The sequence below is a fragment of the Gloeophyllum trabeum genome (genome assembly GCF_000344685.1).
Source record: "Gloeophyllum trabeum ATCC 11539 unplaced genomic scaffold GLOTRscaffold_00002, whole genome shotgun sequence".
Classification (NCBI taxonomy): Eukaryota; Fungi; Basidiomycota; class Agaricomycetes; order Gloeophyllales; family Gloeophyllaceae; genus Gloeophyllum; species Gloeophyllum trabeum.
Genome location: NW_006920411.1, coordinates 473,192 through 488,441, shown reverse-complemented (window position 1 = coordinate 488,441; position 15,250 = coordinate 473,192). Strand labels below are relative to the sequence as shown.

At 54.5% G+C, this 15,250-nt stretch overlaps 9 protein-coding genes and 1 non-coding gene across 10 annotated transcripts; 3 read left to right on the top strand and 7 right to left on the bottom strand.

The window, feature by feature from the left end:
- The first annotated feature begins 94 nt into the window (after window positions 1-94).
- On the top strand, window positions 95-2,798 carry GLOTRDRAFT_113780 (delta-1-pyrroline-5-carboxylate dehydrogenase). The gene is made up of 10 exons (XM_007863850.1): window positions 95-234; window positions 292-399; window positions 458-736; window positions 789-874; window positions 926-1,380; window positions 1,437-1,578; window positions 1,632-1,714; window positions 1,769-1,869; window positions 1,925-2,007; window positions 2,066-2,798. Exons 1-10 carry the CDS (start codon window positions 178-180, stop codon window positions 2,313-2,315), a joined length of 1,644 nt encoding a protein of 547 aa, XP_007862041.1. The 5' UTR covers window positions 95-177; the 3' UTR covers window positions 2,316-2,798.
- GLOTRDRAFT_69926 (uncharacterized protein) lies at window positions 2,501-4,457 on the bottom strand (the record flags this gene model as incomplete). Its single annotated transcript, XM_007863849.1, has 5 exons — window positions 4,329-4,457; window positions 4,225-4,280; window positions 3,702-4,174; window positions 3,608-3,647; window positions 2,501-3,550 (listed from the first exon to the last, which is right to left on the bottom strand). Exon 5 carries the CDS (start codon window positions 3,335-3,337, stop codon window positions 2,501-2,503), a length of 837 nt encoding a protein of 278 aa, XP_007862040.1. The 5' UTR covers window positions 3,338-3,550; window positions 3,608-3,647; window positions 3,702-4,174; window positions 4,225-4,280; window positions 4,329-4,457.
- On the bottom strand, window positions 3,727-5,331 carry GLOTRDRAFT_35137 (cyclophilin-like protein; the record flags this gene model as incomplete). Its single annotated transcript, XM_007863616.1, has 5 exons — window positions 3,727-4,174; window positions 4,225-4,280; window positions 4,329-4,717; window positions 4,770-5,150; window positions 5,199-5,331. The coding sequence occupies 5 exons, from the start codon at window positions 5,329-5,331 to the stop codon at window positions 3,727-3,729; spliced, it is 1,407 nt and encodes a 468-aa protein (XP_007861807.1).
- A 225-nt stretch (window positions 5,332-5,556) lies between these two features.
- GLOTRDRAFT_135918 (uncharacterized protein) lies at window positions 5,557-7,134 on the top strand (the record flags this gene model as incomplete). Its single annotated transcript, XM_007863848.1, has 4 exons — window positions 5,557-5,759; window positions 5,813-5,951; window positions 6,017-6,340; window positions 6,397-7,134. The coding sequence occupies exons 1-4, from the start codon at window positions 5,683-5,685 to the stop codon at window positions 7,132-7,134; spliced, it is 1,278 nt and encodes a 425-aa protein (XP_007862039.1). The 5' UTR covers window positions 5,557-5,682.
- On the bottom strand, window positions 6,922-8,715 carry GLOTRDRAFT_135917 (WD40 repeat-like protein). The gene is made up of 5 exons (XM_007863847.1): window positions 8,474-8,715; window positions 8,323-8,395; window positions 7,862-8,265; window positions 7,429-7,807; window positions 6,922-7,374 (listed from the first exon to the last, which is right to left on the bottom strand). The coding sequence occupies exons 1-5, from the start codon at window positions 8,657-8,659 to the stop codon at window positions 7,310-7,312; spliced, it is 1,107 nt and encodes a 368-aa protein (XP_007862038.1). The 5' UTR covers window positions 8,660-8,715; the 3' UTR covers window positions 6,922-7,309.
- A 65-nt stretch (window positions 8,716-8,780) lies between these two features.
- Window positions 8,781-8,859, bottom strand: GLOTRDRAFT_t23. The gene has a single exon. It is a non-coding gene; the product is annotated as a tRNA-Arg (tRNA).
- Window positions 8,860-9,055: 196 nt separating this feature from the next.
- GLOTRDRAFT_69917 (uncharacterized protein) lies at window positions 9,056-9,945 on the bottom strand (the record flags this gene model as incomplete). Its single annotated transcript, XM_007863846.1, has 5 exons — window positions 9,056-9,248; window positions 9,302-9,371; window positions 9,427-9,531; window positions 9,594-9,651; window positions 9,705-9,945. The coding sequence occupies 5 exons, from the start codon at window positions 9,943-9,945 to the stop codon at window positions 9,165-9,167; spliced, it is 558 nt and encodes a 185-aa protein (XP_007862037.1). The 3' UTR covers window positions 9,056-9,164.
- Window positions 9,946-10,450: 505 nt separating this feature from the next.
- Window positions 10,451-11,052, top strand: GLOTRDRAFT_34448 (uncharacterized protein; the record flags this gene model as incomplete). Its single annotated transcript, XM_007863572.1, has 4 exons — window positions 10,451-10,589; window positions 10,642-10,699; window positions 10,749-10,920; window positions 10,975-11,052. The coding sequence occupies 4 exons, from the start codon at window positions 10,451-10,453 to the stop codon at window positions 11,050-11,052; spliced, it is 447 nt and encodes a 148-aa protein (XP_007861763.1).
- Window positions 11,053-11,152: 100 nt separating this feature from the next.
- Window positions 11,153-13,550, bottom strand: GLOTRDRAFT_69914 (general substrate transporter; the record flags this gene model as incomplete). Its single annotated transcript, XM_007863845.1, has 14 exons — window positions 11,153-11,233; window positions 11,290-11,410; window positions 11,464-11,552; window positions 11,609-11,627; window positions 11,682-11,804; window positions 11,862-11,917; window positions 11,974-12,074; window positions 12,128-12,278; window positions 12,355-12,742; window positions 12,803-12,865; window positions 12,924-13,004; window positions 13,053-13,232; window positions 13,283-13,335; window positions 13,387-13,550. The coding sequence occupies 14 exons, from the start codon at window positions 13,548-13,550 to the stop codon at window positions 11,221-11,223; spliced, it is 1,602 nt and encodes a 533-aa protein (XP_007862036.1). The 3' UTR covers window positions 11,153-11,220.
- A 63-nt stretch (window positions 13,551-13,613) lies between these two features.
- On the bottom strand, window positions 13,614-14,264 carry GLOTRDRAFT_109457 (uncharacterized protein). The gene is made up of 3 exons (XM_007863844.1): window positions 14,132-14,264; window positions 13,718-14,060; window positions 13,614-13,659 (listed from the first exon to the last, which is right to left on the bottom strand). The coding sequence occupies exons 1-2, from the start codon at window positions 14,247-14,249 to the stop codon at window positions 13,852-13,854; spliced, it is 327 nt and encodes a 108-aa protein (XP_007862035.1). The 5' UTR covers window positions 14,250-14,264; the 3' UTR covers window positions 13,614-13,659; window positions 13,718-13,851.
- Between the last annotated feature and the right edge of the window lie 986 nt (window positions 14,265-15,250).

Genomic DNA, 15,250 nt, shown 5'->3' with positions numbered 1-15,250 from the left:
GAGGCCTTTCCCGTGGCTGCCGGCGGCTAGATCATCAATTGGCGCTCGTTATCCGAATCGTACAGGATCCGGTCCGACTTGTATTGAAGAGTCTGCAACTCGTCCAAGACCATCGACGAGCAGCGCATACGCAGTTTCAGCACCAACAAATAGGACCGAACGACGAGCGCGACGACAATGGCAAACGCTCAACTTGCTGCTTTCAGGGTGCCGGACATCTCCAATGAGCCCATGGTGTGTAATTCAGGGGCTAATGCACGATGATGGGGACTGATTGTTAATGGATCGTAGCGTACATACGCACCAGGCTCACCTGAGCGCCAGGCGCTGCAGGCTGCGTACACGCAGATGGAGCAGGAGCTGCCATTCGAAGTTCCTTGCATCGTGAACGGCAAGCGGGTGAGTGAAGCAATTATTCTGCACCCGCGGCGCTGGCCCTCATACCGTATTTAAATAGATCAAGACCGGAAAAACAGCCAAACAGCCGATCCCCTTCGATCACGCAAAGCACCTCTGCACGTACCACGAAGCTGACCAGGCGACGGTGCAAAACGCGATCGAGGGCGCGCTAGCAGCCAAGGCAGAATGGGAGGCCATGCCGTGGAACGACAGGGCCGCCATCTTCCTCAAGGCTGCGGACCTCGTCAGCGGCAAGTATCGGTACAAGCTGTTGGCGGCTACGATGCTCGGCCAAGGGAAGAACGCGTGGCAGGCGGAGATCGACGCCGCTGCTGAGGTTCGTGGCAGCAACCCAAGCTGTATCATGCGGTGCTGACGCTGCAGCATAGTTGAGCGACTTTTTCAGGTTTGGCGTCAAGTACGTCGAGGAGCTGTATGCCCAGCAGCCTCCCAAGAACAGCTCCGGGTCCTGGAAGTGAGTCTTCCGCTTGCTCGGACGATCTCTACACTCTAACTCTCACCCCAGCCGAGTCGAATATCGCCCACTCGAGGGCTTCGTCCTCGCCGTTTCGCCTTTCAACTTCACCGCGATTGGCGGAAACCTCCCGGGCGCGCCCGCGCTCGTCGGGAACGTCGTCGTCTGGAAGCCCTCGCCGATGGCGACGTACTCGAACTATCTCATCTACCAAATCCTTGAAGAAGCCGGCTTGCCCGCTGGCGTGCTCCAGTTCGTTCCCGGAAACCCGCCCGAGGTCGTCGGACAGGCGATCGACTCGCCCCACTTCGCGGCCCTGCACTTCACCGGCAGCACGGCCGTGTTCAAGAAGCTGTGGAAGGATATCGCGGGCAACTTAGACAAGTACAAGGGCTACCCGAGGATTGTCGGCGAGACGGGTGGGAAGAACTTCCACCTGGTGCACGAATCGGCGGATATCAAGAACGCGGTCCACCAGGCCGTCCGGGGTGCGTTTGAGTACCAAGGTATGTGAAGTGCGGCCTCCGCGTATCATTCTAGCTGAGCACCGTGCCACTGCCAGGCCAGAAATGCTCTGCCCTTTCTCGTTTATACGTGTCTTCTTCCGTTTGGAGCTCCGGGTTCAAGGACCAACTGCTCCAAGAAATCTCCAAGATCAAGGTTGGGCCTCCTTCAGATTTCACTGCTTTCATGGGACCCGTCATGTAAGCTGTTCCGCGGGTTTATGTCAATGATGGCTAACGAATGTACGGTGCAGTGGCAAACCGGCCTTCGACAAGATCACGGGATACATTCAAAAGGCCAAGGAGGCTGGCGGCGAGATCCTGATTGGCGGAACTGGTAATACTCCTCTGAATTGCAATGAGTCCGACTTCATTCACGCCTCAAACCCAGGTGACGATTCCAAGGGCTACTTCGTGCAGCCGACGGTCATCCTCAGCAAAGACCCGAAGTCAGTCACCTTTGTCGAGGAGATCTTCGGCCCCGTACTCTCCGTAAGGACCACGCGCAGCACCTGTGATCTTACCTTGTAACTCAGGTTGCATCCAGGTCTACGTTTACGACGATGCCAAGTACGACGAAACCCTCGAGCTAATCGACACCACCTCCGCCTACGGTCTCACCGGCGCCATGTCAGTCTACCCTGGTTGCGTTCTTTTGGCTGATGCTCATAGATGGTACCTTACCTAGCTTCGCAAACGACCGCAAGGCGCTCCTGAAGGCGACTAACCGCCTGCGGCACGCAGCCGGCAACGTCTACTACAATGAGAAGTGCACGGGCGCCGTCGTCGGCCAGCAGCCCTTCGGCGGTGCGCGCGCGAGCGGTACGAACGACAAGGCGGGTAGTATCAGCATTTTCTATAGGTTCGTTTCTGCAAGGAGTATCAAGGAGAACTTTGTTGGATTAGAGGATTACCTGTACCCGAGCAATTTCGCATGAGCGAAGGCCGAACGGTAGCAGGGCGACGGATTGGTCGAGAAGAAAAGGTTACACTGTATCAGTTCATACTATAGGAGATTACTGTATCAAATGTACCCAGCACGAATCAAACATATGCTAGATGGAAATTCCGGTCCTATAACGTTACAGGCACAACCTCGGGAGAGCACACGCTAATCGGGAGGTTAGATGGTGTCCGGTAACTCGTCGATCCGCTTCTTCAGGCCCTCGATGAACACGTAGGAGTTCAGCACGCTCTCCGCACACCTCGGACACCCCGACCTGGCCGACTGCGACAAGAACGCCATCGAGAATATCACCCGCGTGCAGGGGCGCACCGCGAGCTCCTCGCAGCCGCGCTTCTCAAAGTCCGTCCACCACCGCGGGGGCATGTAGCTCCCGAACGCGACCGCGCTGCATTGCATGCACTTGATCGTGTTGACGGACCCCGGTTTGGAGGATTGCAGCACCTCTTGCGCGGCCGCGGCCCGCGTGCGATGCAGGTCGAGCAGCCGGCGGTAGGAGTAGGCGGAGATGTGTTTGAGGTCGTCGGATAGGGGTGTGGCGAGGATGTCGGTGGAAAGAGTGTGTCGCGATGCAACCTTTGCTTCGTCGTCGAGGTCGAAGCGGCATGCAATGGCGAAGACTTTCATGGGCTCCTTCTCGACGAAGCGCGGTGAAACCAAGAGCTTTCTGAGGGCATGGATGGCGACTGTCAATTCGTACTTCATCGCGACTGCGAGCGCCTCGGCGAGCTCGTCCAGGGTGCCGATGTCGGGGTCAAGCATCGGATACACAAATTGCAGCACTGTCTCCATGACGGAGCTGGCCTCTGAGATGTGCACGACTGGCAGGGGCGTGTCCGAACATGACGGCTGCGGCAGGGAGAACATGTTCTCGAAGAAGGGGGACGCCGCGGAGAGGATGCATTTGTGCAGACGAATGTCGGTTTCGTCTGGGGCACAGATGAGGATGATATCCGCGTCGGGTGAATTCCAGGGGTCCTTAATGGCGTTAAGCATCGTATTCTCTATGAGACAAGTTCGGGGATACGGGTGAGTGCAAAGGTGGAGGTGAGTTTATAACCGCGAGTGAGTGGGGAATCCAAGAAAGGGCGGTGTGGCAAGAATGACGCAGATATCTCTGAGAGTCATTGCGGGCTAAACGAAGCTGTGTAGCGCGACCGCGGCACACAAGGATGTTTCGGGTATATCATCCATGCTGGTCATTCCGATCTGAGTTCGGACCACCCCCGTCAGTGGGTTATCACGTGACGCCGCTAATACACTTACAGCGGCTTCACTATGGGCACCAGATTAACAATGGCAGCAGCTTCATTGCAGATATCAGATCAATGTACATGGCGGATAGGAGTCAGGTACATACGGTCGTATAAGTCCTTCTCGACGCCTCAGCGCCTCCGCTCCCTGTATCCATCCCTCTCTCGCCTGCCGTCCCGGTCTCTACTCCTGCTTCGACGCCTGTGTCGATCCCTGCTCCGGCTCCTACTCCTGCGATAGTCCCTTTCCCTGTCCCTATCTCTCTCGCGTTCCCTGTCCCTGTCTCTATCCCTCCGAGGCGACCTCGACCTCCGCCGGGGCTCCGGCTCTTTGCTTCGGCTTCGATGCCTACCGTCCTTCTCGTCCGGGACATCGAAAACCATCCCATAATCACCCCCTGCTCCGCCGTAGTCGTCCGCTCGGTACCTCCGCGTTTCCTCGAGGTCCTCACGACCGCCGAAGCCGCCGGCGGGACGACCACCTCCCCTGCCGCGCTTCCCACCTCCACCGCGTTCCATGCGCGGGCCCATCTTCGGGTTGTTGGACCATTGGTTGTTTAGACGAGCCACGGATTGCGAGCTAGATCTCGATCAGTATTTCCGTTATGGTGTAGAGCATTAATGACGCACAAATCGACCCATATGCGACGATCATCGACTAAGACATTTTGCATTTTAAAGTACGCCTGCAGCATGTCAAGCCCAACTTCCCAAGTTATAGAATAATCACCAACCTGTTCCGCATCCTCCCGCTTATCAAACTCAATAAACGCATACTGCAGGGACTCGCCCGTCTTCTTGTCCCTAATAACCTGGCAGCTCATGATCGTCCCGAAGCGCGAGAATATCAGCTCGAGGTCCTCGTCGCGCGTGACGGGGTTCAGCTTGCACACGAAGAGCACGTTCTCGGGCGGGCGCACGTTCGCGAAGGGCAGGTCGCCGACCATCTCGAGCGTCAGCGCGGACGCGCGCGCGGCCTGCTCGCGCCGCTGCTTCTCCGCCTCCTCCTCGGGGAGCGTCGCGAGCGGGTCTTCGTCCTCGGCGATGCGCGTGGAGTTGTCGGGCGGCCGGATGGGTGAGGCGTCGGGGCGGACGAGGCCTGGGGGGTCGGGGAAGGGGTCCTCTGTACTAGCAGTGTTACGGAGCAATATTGCTGGGAGGGGAGAGAGACTTACCTAGGATGATTACGTGCCGTATCCTAACGTCCTTCAATGGCCGCCCGTCCTGGTCCACAAAGACCTCGTTCAGCTTGTCAAGCGTGTCCAGCCCCTCTACGACGTGCCCGAACACCGCGTGCTTCCCGTCGAGGTAGTCGATGTTGTCGGCGAGGGTGATGAAGAACTGGCTTCCGCAGCCGCCTTTCAGGCCCTCCACGGAGGGCGCGACCGCCATCGAGACTGTCCCGCGCTCGGTGTGCTTGAGCCGCGGGACGATCTCGGGGGTGAAGTAGCGCGGGCTTGATTTTCCCTGCTGAGTCGCGATGTACGACCATATACACTCCCCGCCCGTGCCAGTCGCGGTTGGGTCACCGGTCTGCGCTAGGAAGTCCTTTGATACTGCACGACGATTAGCGGGTGGCTCACATGAGATTAGCGCGTACATACCATTGAAGAACGCGTTGAGGTTGTAGTAGTAGACTTTGCAGAGCTTGAGGAAATTCTCGCATGTCTTGGGACACGCGTCGACTTCTAGGTCGATGACGATGTCGCCAAAGGACGTCTCCAGTAAAACCGACATACCGTGCAGACTTCAACGTCTAGTCTGTTTCTGTCCGACTCTGTTCGCGCCCCGACACACAGTGACTTAGTCTGGCAGTAATGTAGTCCAGCAGAGCCCGACGCCAGCAGCACTGAGCGAAGATGGGAGAGGTGGGTGCCAGTGGGCCTCACGAAGAAGGTTCAAGGCGCCCTCGCGCGGTAGACTGGACTTCCTCTTTGACCGTGACTCCGGCCGCTATAATTACGACTATGTTCAGGGTTCGCCGTGGGTCTGACAGAGTTTACTCAGAATCAGAAGGATGGACAGATATACGTGGTTCGGTTCCTTCGACAGCCGTCGAGCCACCCTTCAAATCGCTGAAGAAATACCATGGCGGCCCCGGGCTGGGTAACTGACTGGGAGCGTGCTGTATCCCAAGGGCGGTTCAATGGCCGTAATCTGGACGTGTGAGTACCCCCCGTCGACCACCATGTATACTGTTGGTGACATCGCTCTCCAGGAATTTCTCAAAGTACCACATGGTCGACAAGCTCTTCATGGCCGACAAGGCGTTCGACCAGGAGTGCGAGTGGCCGCAGCTGCCGGACCTGCCCTTTCCCCAGAACCACACAGACTCCTTGCACGAACTGTACTGCTGGGTACGCGCCCCTCCTCCATTCGTCTACGGACGTCATGATCCTAAGCACGTCCCCCGCCCTGCTAGTTTCGCTACCACATCGGCATCCTCACCTACCGCCCCGACCCCGACCGGCACAAGAACCCCACCGCGATGCGCAAGCCCAACCCGCGGCGCCGCCCTGCAGAGCAGGACGACCGCCTCGAGACGTTCATCTACTCGCCCTACGCGACGATCCAGCAGTTCCTCTCCTGTGACTGGTACAACATCGGGCACGCGTGGCTGAAACGCTGGTGCCGCGACGTGGGGTACTTTATCGGCTTCTACGTCGATTTCCTTCTCAGGATCAAGTTCCACTACGACGAGGACATGCTGGGCGAGCTCCTGGCTACGAAGGAGCTCCTGGAATTGGTACGGCAGGTATAGCATAGCCGACAATCAAACCCGCGCTAACTGAGATCATCTAGGCGAAAATCGAGCTACCCCAGACGCATATCACGTCCCTCGCCCTCTCCTACTCATTCGCACGGGGATGCAGAGAGCTCTACTCCCCAATTTTGTTCCACGGCTTCGTCCGCCCGGAAGTAGAGCAGTTCGTATCGGAACTAGACCCCCAGGACCTGCAGGTAGCCTTATCCGACCTGCACGATGAGGACGAGGACACCTGGCCATGGATCCCCGACGTCGACCCCGCGAGCTGGCTCAAGCCCGACCCGAACGAGGCAACCCTGCTCGCCCTCCTCGGGCCCACGCGCCTTCCGCTCACACATCACGTCGGCATGGTCGAGACGAGCACCAGACGCATCCTGCGCGTGGTGCCGCCAAGCGCTGCAGGCCCAAGGAGAAACCATGCAGATGCTGCTTCTGCTATCGAGGAGGAACTGGATGTTAGGTTAGGCAAGGTAATACTCGCCCCGTGGGGCCTGCCCAGCCCCGACGCGGAGGGGCTCTCGGATATCCTGGTGCCGACAGTTGAGGCATGGGCGAATGTCGAGTGTCATGAACCCCTTACAAAGAACATCACTGTTCTCGTGGACCCTGCCATATTGGATCAGTTCATTTTCGGTATGGGCGTCTCTGCGACTTTCGCGCAGATCGTCCCTCGCCGCAGAAATACCGCCCCCGGGGAGGGGTATTGGTTCGTTGAGCATCTGGTCAATGTTCTGCCTAGTTTCTACATCGACCCCCGATGTCCGCAATCTTGAATCAGCTATAATTTGCTCTCCAGACCATCATTATTGTCTTGCTATCGTCGCATTGCTATTCTATATGTTGTACTTGCTATCGTTGCTGCCCTGTATTATGTACTTGCTCATCTTGGCACATCAATTCAAATACCGCATTGCAGCAGCGAGCTCAATGCGAGTGCATGGTTTACGATTACACAGTAACGCTGGGCTCGATCTCTCCTAATAACATTGTCGCGTCCTTGCTGCCCGTCAAAACTGCGAGCACGGTCAGCCAAACGACAAAAAGGTTACAGCCAAATTTCTACTCACTGATGGGCTCTTTTGGATGGAAATCAACGGCGGTGACCGTACCCTTATGCCCGGGCAGCTTATACTGCAGCTTCCCGCTCTCTACGTCCCATATGCACACCATGCGATCTGCGCCGCCGACCGCAACGCGCTTCCCGCCGTCGTCGCGGCTCCACGCACCCTTGAGCAGCGTCGCCTCGAAGCCCGCCGGCGCACCCGTCAGTACGCGGTGGATTCGCGTCGGGGACGGTGAGAACGGGCGGATGTCGTGGATGAGGACCTGCGACGAGAAAGAGGGCGAGAGGAGGTACGACCCGTTCGGGGAGAGGGACAGCGAGGTGGGCGTGTCTGTGTGCCCGAGAAGCGTGGATACCTGCTGTTGCTTGCGGAGGTCGTACACCTGTGGCGCTCGTCAGCTGTGGAGGGGTTAGTGGGAGGGTCATTTGCCACTCACATGAATCTCGTTGTCCAGCGCGCCGACGTACACGCTCGCCCCGTCTGCGCTCCAGCACACGGCGGTGACCGGACACCCAACCTCGAACACAGCGACGCAGTCCTTCTTCCCCTCATCCCCGCCTTCCCAAATCCTCACCGTCCCGTCGTCCGAGCCAGTCGCGATGAGTTCCACACCCGGGCCGCCTGCCACGGTCCTGTCCAGGGAGTTGATGATCCCGCGATGGGCACGAATTTTCCGGACGCGTTCCCCGGTCGTCACGTCGGTCATAAGGAGCGTGTGGTCCGCCGAGACGGTGTATATGAGCGGATGGAGGAGCGACCATTGGAAGTCGAGAATCGGCGCTTTGTGAATATTTTGTAGCAGCCCGTAGTTCACGTTCGGTGGATACGTCTTCCAGAACGCTGTGGAATGGAGTCGAGGTCAACAAAAGAGTACAAACGCGTGATTCAGAGACGCACAAAGACTGCGGTCCGCCGAGCATGCAGCAATATTCTGCCCGCTCGGGTCGAATTTACAGCTCAAGATTTCTGCCTGGGAAGGTCCTCACTTAGCCTACAGTCCAAAGTCTCTCCTCCAGCGCAATGTTCATACCTAGCGAGAAGTACGTACCGAGTGTGCGCCTGACAGACTGACAATTGGAGCCTCTAAGTTGCTCGTGCGTTTGATGCTTCTGACTATGCCTCGTTCATTGTTAGAGGAAGATATTGCTATCTGTTGCGTGTGCCCTTCGGGGGAACCAGAACGAGCCCGTTTGATGAGAGTGCCGGAAGATGGTGATGAAGGTCGTTTGGACATGGTGAACCCAGGTCAGGGTTCGGAGGGCGTAACACTTGAGCGCAAGACAATTCCTCAAAAGAATCACAAAAGTTGTGGAGGGTAACCAGATAAAAGAGTTATGAAGATAATCGAATGACAATGACCGCGGCAGGGGTCGAACCTGCAATCTCCTGATAACACAATCGTAGTCAGACGCGTTGCCATTACGCCACGCGGCCATGCACTAAGTGCACTTACTACAATTATACAGTTGTGCGTTTTCATTCAAGGCTCATCAGTGATGGCTCCGCGACAACTGAGACAATGTTAGGATAAAGTGACTTTATGGACCCATCGAGGTACATGCCCACGCTGTGAGAACGGACGACGGACACTAGACTTACATAATTACATAGAGTCTCGCCCTATCAATTTCGGGGGCACGGATTCGGGTTCTGTGGAGTAGCCCTCACATAGAGGAGACTTCAAGAACTACATAGTACTCAGCGTACATTCTCAGGACATGTGACAGTTTGGACTCTATTCACAGCTTGGACTGAGGCTTAGACGGCTCCATCTTTATATGTGTTCCAGAGGCAACGAGACGATGTCTGCTATCATCCCAGATCTGTGGGGTACTTGGATATAGCCGCACATGGAGAAGTGAACCACGATACACACCTCGCAGCAAGCCGACATCACCCGTGACCCCACTGCAAGACTCGTGCTAACGACTCGAAGCTTGTCTCCCCTGAGTACAAGTACATCTTGAGATTGCATGGTTCAAGGAATTCTCGACGACTCACAGCAACGCCGGGGAATGGTAGACAATGTTCAGTGCTTGCGAAACGCCAGAGGATCCGGAGCCACCGGTGACGAGAGAGTACGCGGCGATGGGTAAAGCCGAGCAGCTGCAAGGAACCCCAATTCACTTTTCTTGGGGTACACAGGAGAAGACAAAACATTCACTCACTCGTCTATCAAATAAGCAGCACATGCCCCATGCAGCGTACCCATCCCATTCACCATGTCTATAGGTAAGACAGGTTAAGATAAGCCATCCACGAGCGGAAATGACACTCACCAGTCTCAACTATTATCTCAGCTACTACCCGGCACACTCTCCTCTCGGGCTCATTGGGATTAGGGTTAATAGAAATCTCGGTCAAGTTGATCCTCCTGCCTATGGCATCCGCGAAACCTGGTCGCCCGTGATTCGGCGACAGGAATAGCTGCAGCCAGTTCGCCGCCAGCTGCTTCGCCTCAACTGGGGCGTTCCCGGGGATCTTCGCTGCCTCCTCTAGTGAAATGAGCACCTTGGGCATCGGGAATGAGAGGCATCATGCGCTCAGAGCGACCGGTTTCTTGAGGACGACGACAGAAGGTGCAGTGGGATTATAGATAAACACGTGCAAGTGGCAGATCGTCTGCGCGTTCGCGCCACAAAATGGGTCCATGTTTCCTGCTCCCACACGGAATTCAAAATGTGGGGAGGAAGTCTTAGGATTCTCAAGAAGTGAAGTCCCTCAGATCCTGGACCCTGCTTAGTTCTTGGAGAATCTGATCATCAGTGGACATACGTAAATATTCGGGGACGATGTTTATAACTGCACGAGGAGACAACCATCTCAAGAGCACTCCCATACTTCGTTTTCTGAGTCACCAGTCGAGATTTCAAGACCAAGCTTTCGGTGTAGGAGATGGCTAGTACGTTTCCTTGACGATGGTCTGCATGAACTATTGACAATGGGGGACTTGGAAGTCTCACAAATATCTGGAAACGCACAACCCGAGACAAAGAAACTCATCTTGGATATGCTGCAGTCCATGATGAGGAAAGGCAGGGGGTTCGCTGACTCGATCGGGGGGAGACTCAACATTATGGAAGTGTCGGTAAAGAATAAGCTGCAAGAACACGGCAAAGGAGTAGACGAAGGCCGCGTCATTTGTGAAATCACCGCGCAGGAAGGTATTAGACGTGATCCGAACTCACTGGTATAGCATTCTGACCGGGTACGCAGACATGCTGAATGGGGCGGGGTACGTGCACGGAGGATGCTTGATGTACTTGATAGATAAGTGAGGAGACGCACTAGCTGCTTAAGAGATCATCTGATAATTCCTCCAGTTGCGCCCTGCTATGCCTCACCGTTCTTGATAAGGATGCAAGACTGGGTATGCCAGGCCTATCATTGGCAATAGACACGGTATTCCACGCACCGGCTGGCGAAGGTGATCGACTTAGGATACTGGCCACCACGATGGCTATTGGCTCACGCATCAAATCAGCTAGGGTCGAGGTGCGTGTCCTGGCACAGTGCGGAAGTGACGAAGATAGCTCACCGTGTGGGTAGATTTGGGATTTGAAACGTAGCCGTCTTGTAGCATCGGGGGTAGAAATCAAGATGGACGCACCAAAACCAAAGATGTAGAAACGAGCAACAGAGTCGATATCCGCATACGTATACGCCTTTCCGGTGCCTGTTCCCTTCGTCATCCGATGCGTGCCGATCTCAATAGCATGCATAAAGCCGCCTTGGGTGGGTGGAATTATGTCTATTCTGGGTCGCCGCATACAAGAAGGTGTCAACCTGGAACACTCAAAGTGCGCCGCTGACATCAGATGTTAAGCGAATGGAAACACGTCTGTAATGTGAGCGGAATATTACCTGCCCGATCCCTCCCCGCCCGATGGTGATGCCACAGGTACTCTTGAGTACGAATAACCGTGATGTATCTCGTCTTCGATGTCCCCTTCCTGCTCGTGGCGGATCTCGTCTCCTTCGTACACTGCAAGCATTTCTCGTTAACTCCATGAGACGATGAGTGACAGATGTCTTTACGAAATGCCAGCTCTTCTAACGTGCGGCCCGCCGTCTCTGGAAACAAGAAGTATACGAAGACGATTTCGAATAAGAGGAATACGCAATAACTAGGGTTGCCTTCGTCAGGTATATTGATACCGAAGCAAACGTGGCCAGCCCGTACCTAATGTAATATTTCCACCCTGCACCTTGCGATCAACCGCGCGATCAACCATGAACGAAAGGGTCGCACTCACCGGCGTTGGCAATACCGATGGGATTTACGAACTGATTGAGGAATACGGCTGATTTGCTCCCCGTTTGAAAGATGGTGAGACCCTTCGATCTCACATGATAAGGGAAGACTTCGATCATGAACGCTACCCATTGAACCCGGTTAGTACCTGATCAGGCGGGAAGAAGTCTCGATTGCGCACTGTAGGATAGTGCGTTATAGCCGATATTATATGCTGGACTGTATAGAAACATGAGCCTGCCAGGCAGCAATAATCTCAGTATACTATAGGGCTAGAGAGAATGAATACGTACGCAACAACTGCGTGCCCTGCCAGAATGCTCCCCGTGATAGTGTATATGGCTCCCGCGAATGTCCAAGCGGTGAAGATGCAGAACAAAGATATTGTACAGATCTATACACCAACTTCTCAGATAATCCGGGCGACGTGGGATATAATGGACCTACCATGTATGCGACGCGGCGCCTGATTCTGGGAATAGTAAGAGCAATGGTGGTCCCGTTTACAAAGGCCCAGCACACGGTCGCAAGATTGATTAGGTTCTTAGTACGATTGTCGTGAATCCCGATGCTGTCTAGAATGGGCGCCAAGAAGTATCTATCCGAGTCGCCACCAACGTCGCGTCCAAAATTCTAGTCGGCGATACGTCATGAAGCAAGCTGAACCGACGCACGAGATGAGTCCATTTCCACTCCACTGGGTGGCAATTCCGAGGAATACAGCAATCAGCACGCGCCTCCTCATCCCTCTCGTAGCGACCATATCACTCCAGGAGCTCTTGCTGCTCTTCGCGTCAAGCTCTAGCGTTTCGCGGATTTCTGCGTATTCCATCCGTACAAATTCGTTCTCCGCATCACCCTCCGCGTGGTACTTGGTCAATATGGCTAGGGCATCTGCATGTCGGCGTTTTGCGACAAGCCACCGAGGGGATTCCGGGAGGTAATGTATGAATGCAATTTGAAGGACGCTAGGGGTAAGTTGTAGGAGTGATGGTATACGCCAGGCCCAGTTGTTTGCAATTGCAAAAGTACAAAGGGTGACCGCGGCAGCACTGAAAGACCCTACAGAGGGGAAAGACTGTGTGGTATCTGTAGTCACTGACATGACTGATGTCAACATACCGATATGGTAAGACGAACTAAAAAGCGAACTGAGGATAGGTCGTTCCTTAGGATGAGACAATTCTGGGTGAACGCTCAGCCGCTGCAGTATCATTAAGTATTGCCACGCTGGTAAGCTTACCTCCGACGAGAGAAGAGGCAGCAATCACCGCGAAGGGTATGCCGAAACCGAGGATGAATCTTGCAGTAATAAACATAGTAACTGACGTCCGTGAGCGATTCCCTTATTTTGCGCTGAGTCGGGACGTACAGTTCTGTGAGGACGCCTGTAATAAAGCCCCTATGACCATTAGGACACTGCCGAAGACGATCGAGCGACGACGACCTAGAGTGTCACTGATAGGTGCGACGAAAGGCAGGGCGCACACGCCTCCTAGCGAGTAAAGGGCCGTCATGATGCCGAGCATTGTGGACCGTGGATGCCCATAGACTGTGATAATCATTGAAATCAGGTCGGAATAATCAATGATGACGACGTACAGCGATTCCATGCTTCTACTGCCTGCAGCCCGTTCATCATGGAAGAATCAAATCTATGATTTGGGGTTGGTCTTCGGGTCGGGGGACTCGCGAGCTGTACTCACCCGCTAGTCATCTCAGTACCGAGACAAGTGGGGATCATGACCAGATATAAGAGCCTCAGATTACGTTTCCTGTACCAAGGGGTCCTGTCCTCTTTGGTCAGGCGGGATAGCAAGGGCACAGTCTCATCTTCTGAGAAACTCGAACGTCTACTTCTAGTGGTCATTGGATAGTGGTCTGGATTTCTTTGTGATTCGCAAGCGACGAGCCGATAGATTGTGTACAGCGGCGGGAAGATGATACTGTAGGTAAATTAGATGCCCTTTTAATATCAACTGCCAGGAGGCGCCGTGAGTGTAAACGGACAGTCGCCATGGGTCACTGTTTATATACCTATGACTGGCTCCTCGTGTATTCCGCGACTCTGGACTCAGTGCTAGTCTGATAACGGCATGAACGCCGTAGCTCCCAGTTGGTATGGTAAAAATGCCACAATCCTGCAGTATGCGCGCGCGAGTTGCCAAGTGCTAGGGGGTGACAGATACGCGTCGGCGGCTTGCTACGTCTAGGAAAGTAGAGAAGAGGTAGGGAAACCATATCGCAGCCACGAGTTCGTTTTTATGGATGAATGACTCGGTCCCTGAATAAATGCTGGCCGTGAGGAGATTCCGATGAAACTCCGGGGCGCGGCTTCCGAGGCTGGAGTGACAGGCCACTAAGGCGCCCCGCCGCATATCTGTCAAGTATCAGTCGTGTCGTTCACTTCAGAACTTGATCAAGCGGCTAAGAACTGGATTCAAGACTTACAGCAAAGAATGGAATTCGAAGACTTCGTGGCCACGGTGCGGAAGGGAGTGAACGGATCAATCGCAGGGAAATGCCCCTCCTTTGGGAGGGTTAACGTTGTGGCACCCCCAATATGCATGAGAACATTCCCGCTACCGTAGGTAGTGGGTCTTGGACCCCCCGGCCGTTCGCAGGTTTCCTGCGATCGTTTCAAGATCTACGCGATCTATTTGACACTATTTGGCTCTTAACCGTATATGGCGGACGGCAGGATCGGCACACGGCTTTGGACCAATCAAAGATGGGGTCCTCAAAGGACCCTGATTGTAGAACCACGTGGCATCTCTCTTTCCATCTTTAGCCAAGGTGGCGGATGCTGGTCAAGGGACTCAAGAGAACAGACATGACCTAGCTTGGGGCGTTGGAGATGCGGTCTCCAGGTAAAAGCAGCATACTTCAATGTCAGCTGTTTTACATAAATGACTTGTATACTCAGAACCTGAGGGAGGAGTGAGTGGACATCTCTTCAAATCGTTGAGGTGAATGCTCAGTCGGAAATCATGACAACTGCTTTCGCAAAATAAATATATTAGTATATGGTGCTGCTCAGGATGTCAAGTTTTCAGCTTGCTACCAAATCTTATCTATGTCTACGGTAGCGGGCTCTGCCGCTCGCACGGCCCTACCGCCTTATATGTTTTCGGATTTTTCCCGATTTACAGTCGTTTGCATAAGAAACTGAACATCACGTTTCCGCGCGCGTTGTTTGTCCGCGCCAAATATGCCCTTTTTGGGTATCGGCAAACGCGCGGCAAAGGGCTTACCGGAGGGCAGAGTGTTCCTCAAGTCACTGTAGACATACTAGAATGACTGATTTTACTAAGTACATCTATATATTATACATTGCATGCGATATGCGAAGCCCTTTGATTCCCCTCCGGACATCTACAAGTCCTTACCTAGCCAATGAGCCCCGCGAGAGGCCGTCTGAAGGCTTAGTGCTCAGTGAAATACCCTGAGTTCTTGGCAGCGGTTAATAACAAGCTGTAATTAACAGGTTAATTACTTGTCAATATCTCAGGGTCGGATTTCCCTTGGTTAATTACCCTGAACCGGGTATTCGGGATATGGTTGTCCAAG

Excerpts from the sequence above, each read along its gene's own strand:
- GLOTRDRAFT_113780 (XM_007863850.1), top strand. The coding sequence starts at position 178 with ATGGCAAACGCTCAACTTGCTGCTTTCAGGGTGCCGGACATCTCCAAT. Across the intron at positions 875-925 it reads AACAGCTCCGGGTCCTGGAA|CCGAGTCGAATATCGCCCAC; the intron begins GTGAGTCTTCCG and ends CTCTCACCCCAG. Across the intron at positions 1,381-1,436 it reads GGGTGCGTTTGAGTACCAAG|GCCAGAAATGCTCTGCCCTT; the intron begins GTATGTGAAGTG and ends TGCCACTGCCAG.
- GLOTRDRAFT_135917 (XM_007863847.1), bottom strand. The coding sequence starts at position 8,659 with ATGTCCAAACGACCTTCATCACCATCTTCCGGCACTCTCATCAAACGG. Across the intron at positions 8,266-8,322 it reads CTCGGCGGACCGCAGTCTTT|CGTTCTGGAAGACGTATCCA; the intron begins GTGCGTCTCTGA and ends TCCATTCCACAG. Across the intron at positions 7,375-7,428 it reads CCATCCAAAAGAGCCCATCA|TTTTGACGGGCAGCAAGGAC; the intron begins GTGAGTAGAAAT and ends CCGTGCTCGCAG.
- GLOTRDRAFT_109457 (XM_007863844.1), bottom strand. The coding sequence starts at position 14,249 with ATGCATATTGGGGGTGCCACAACGTTAACCCTCCCAAAGGAGGGGCAT. Across the intron at positions 14,061-14,131 it reads TTCGAATTCCATTCTTTGCT|ATATGCGGCGGGGCGCCTTA; the intron begins GTAAGTCTTGAA and ends GATACTTGACAG.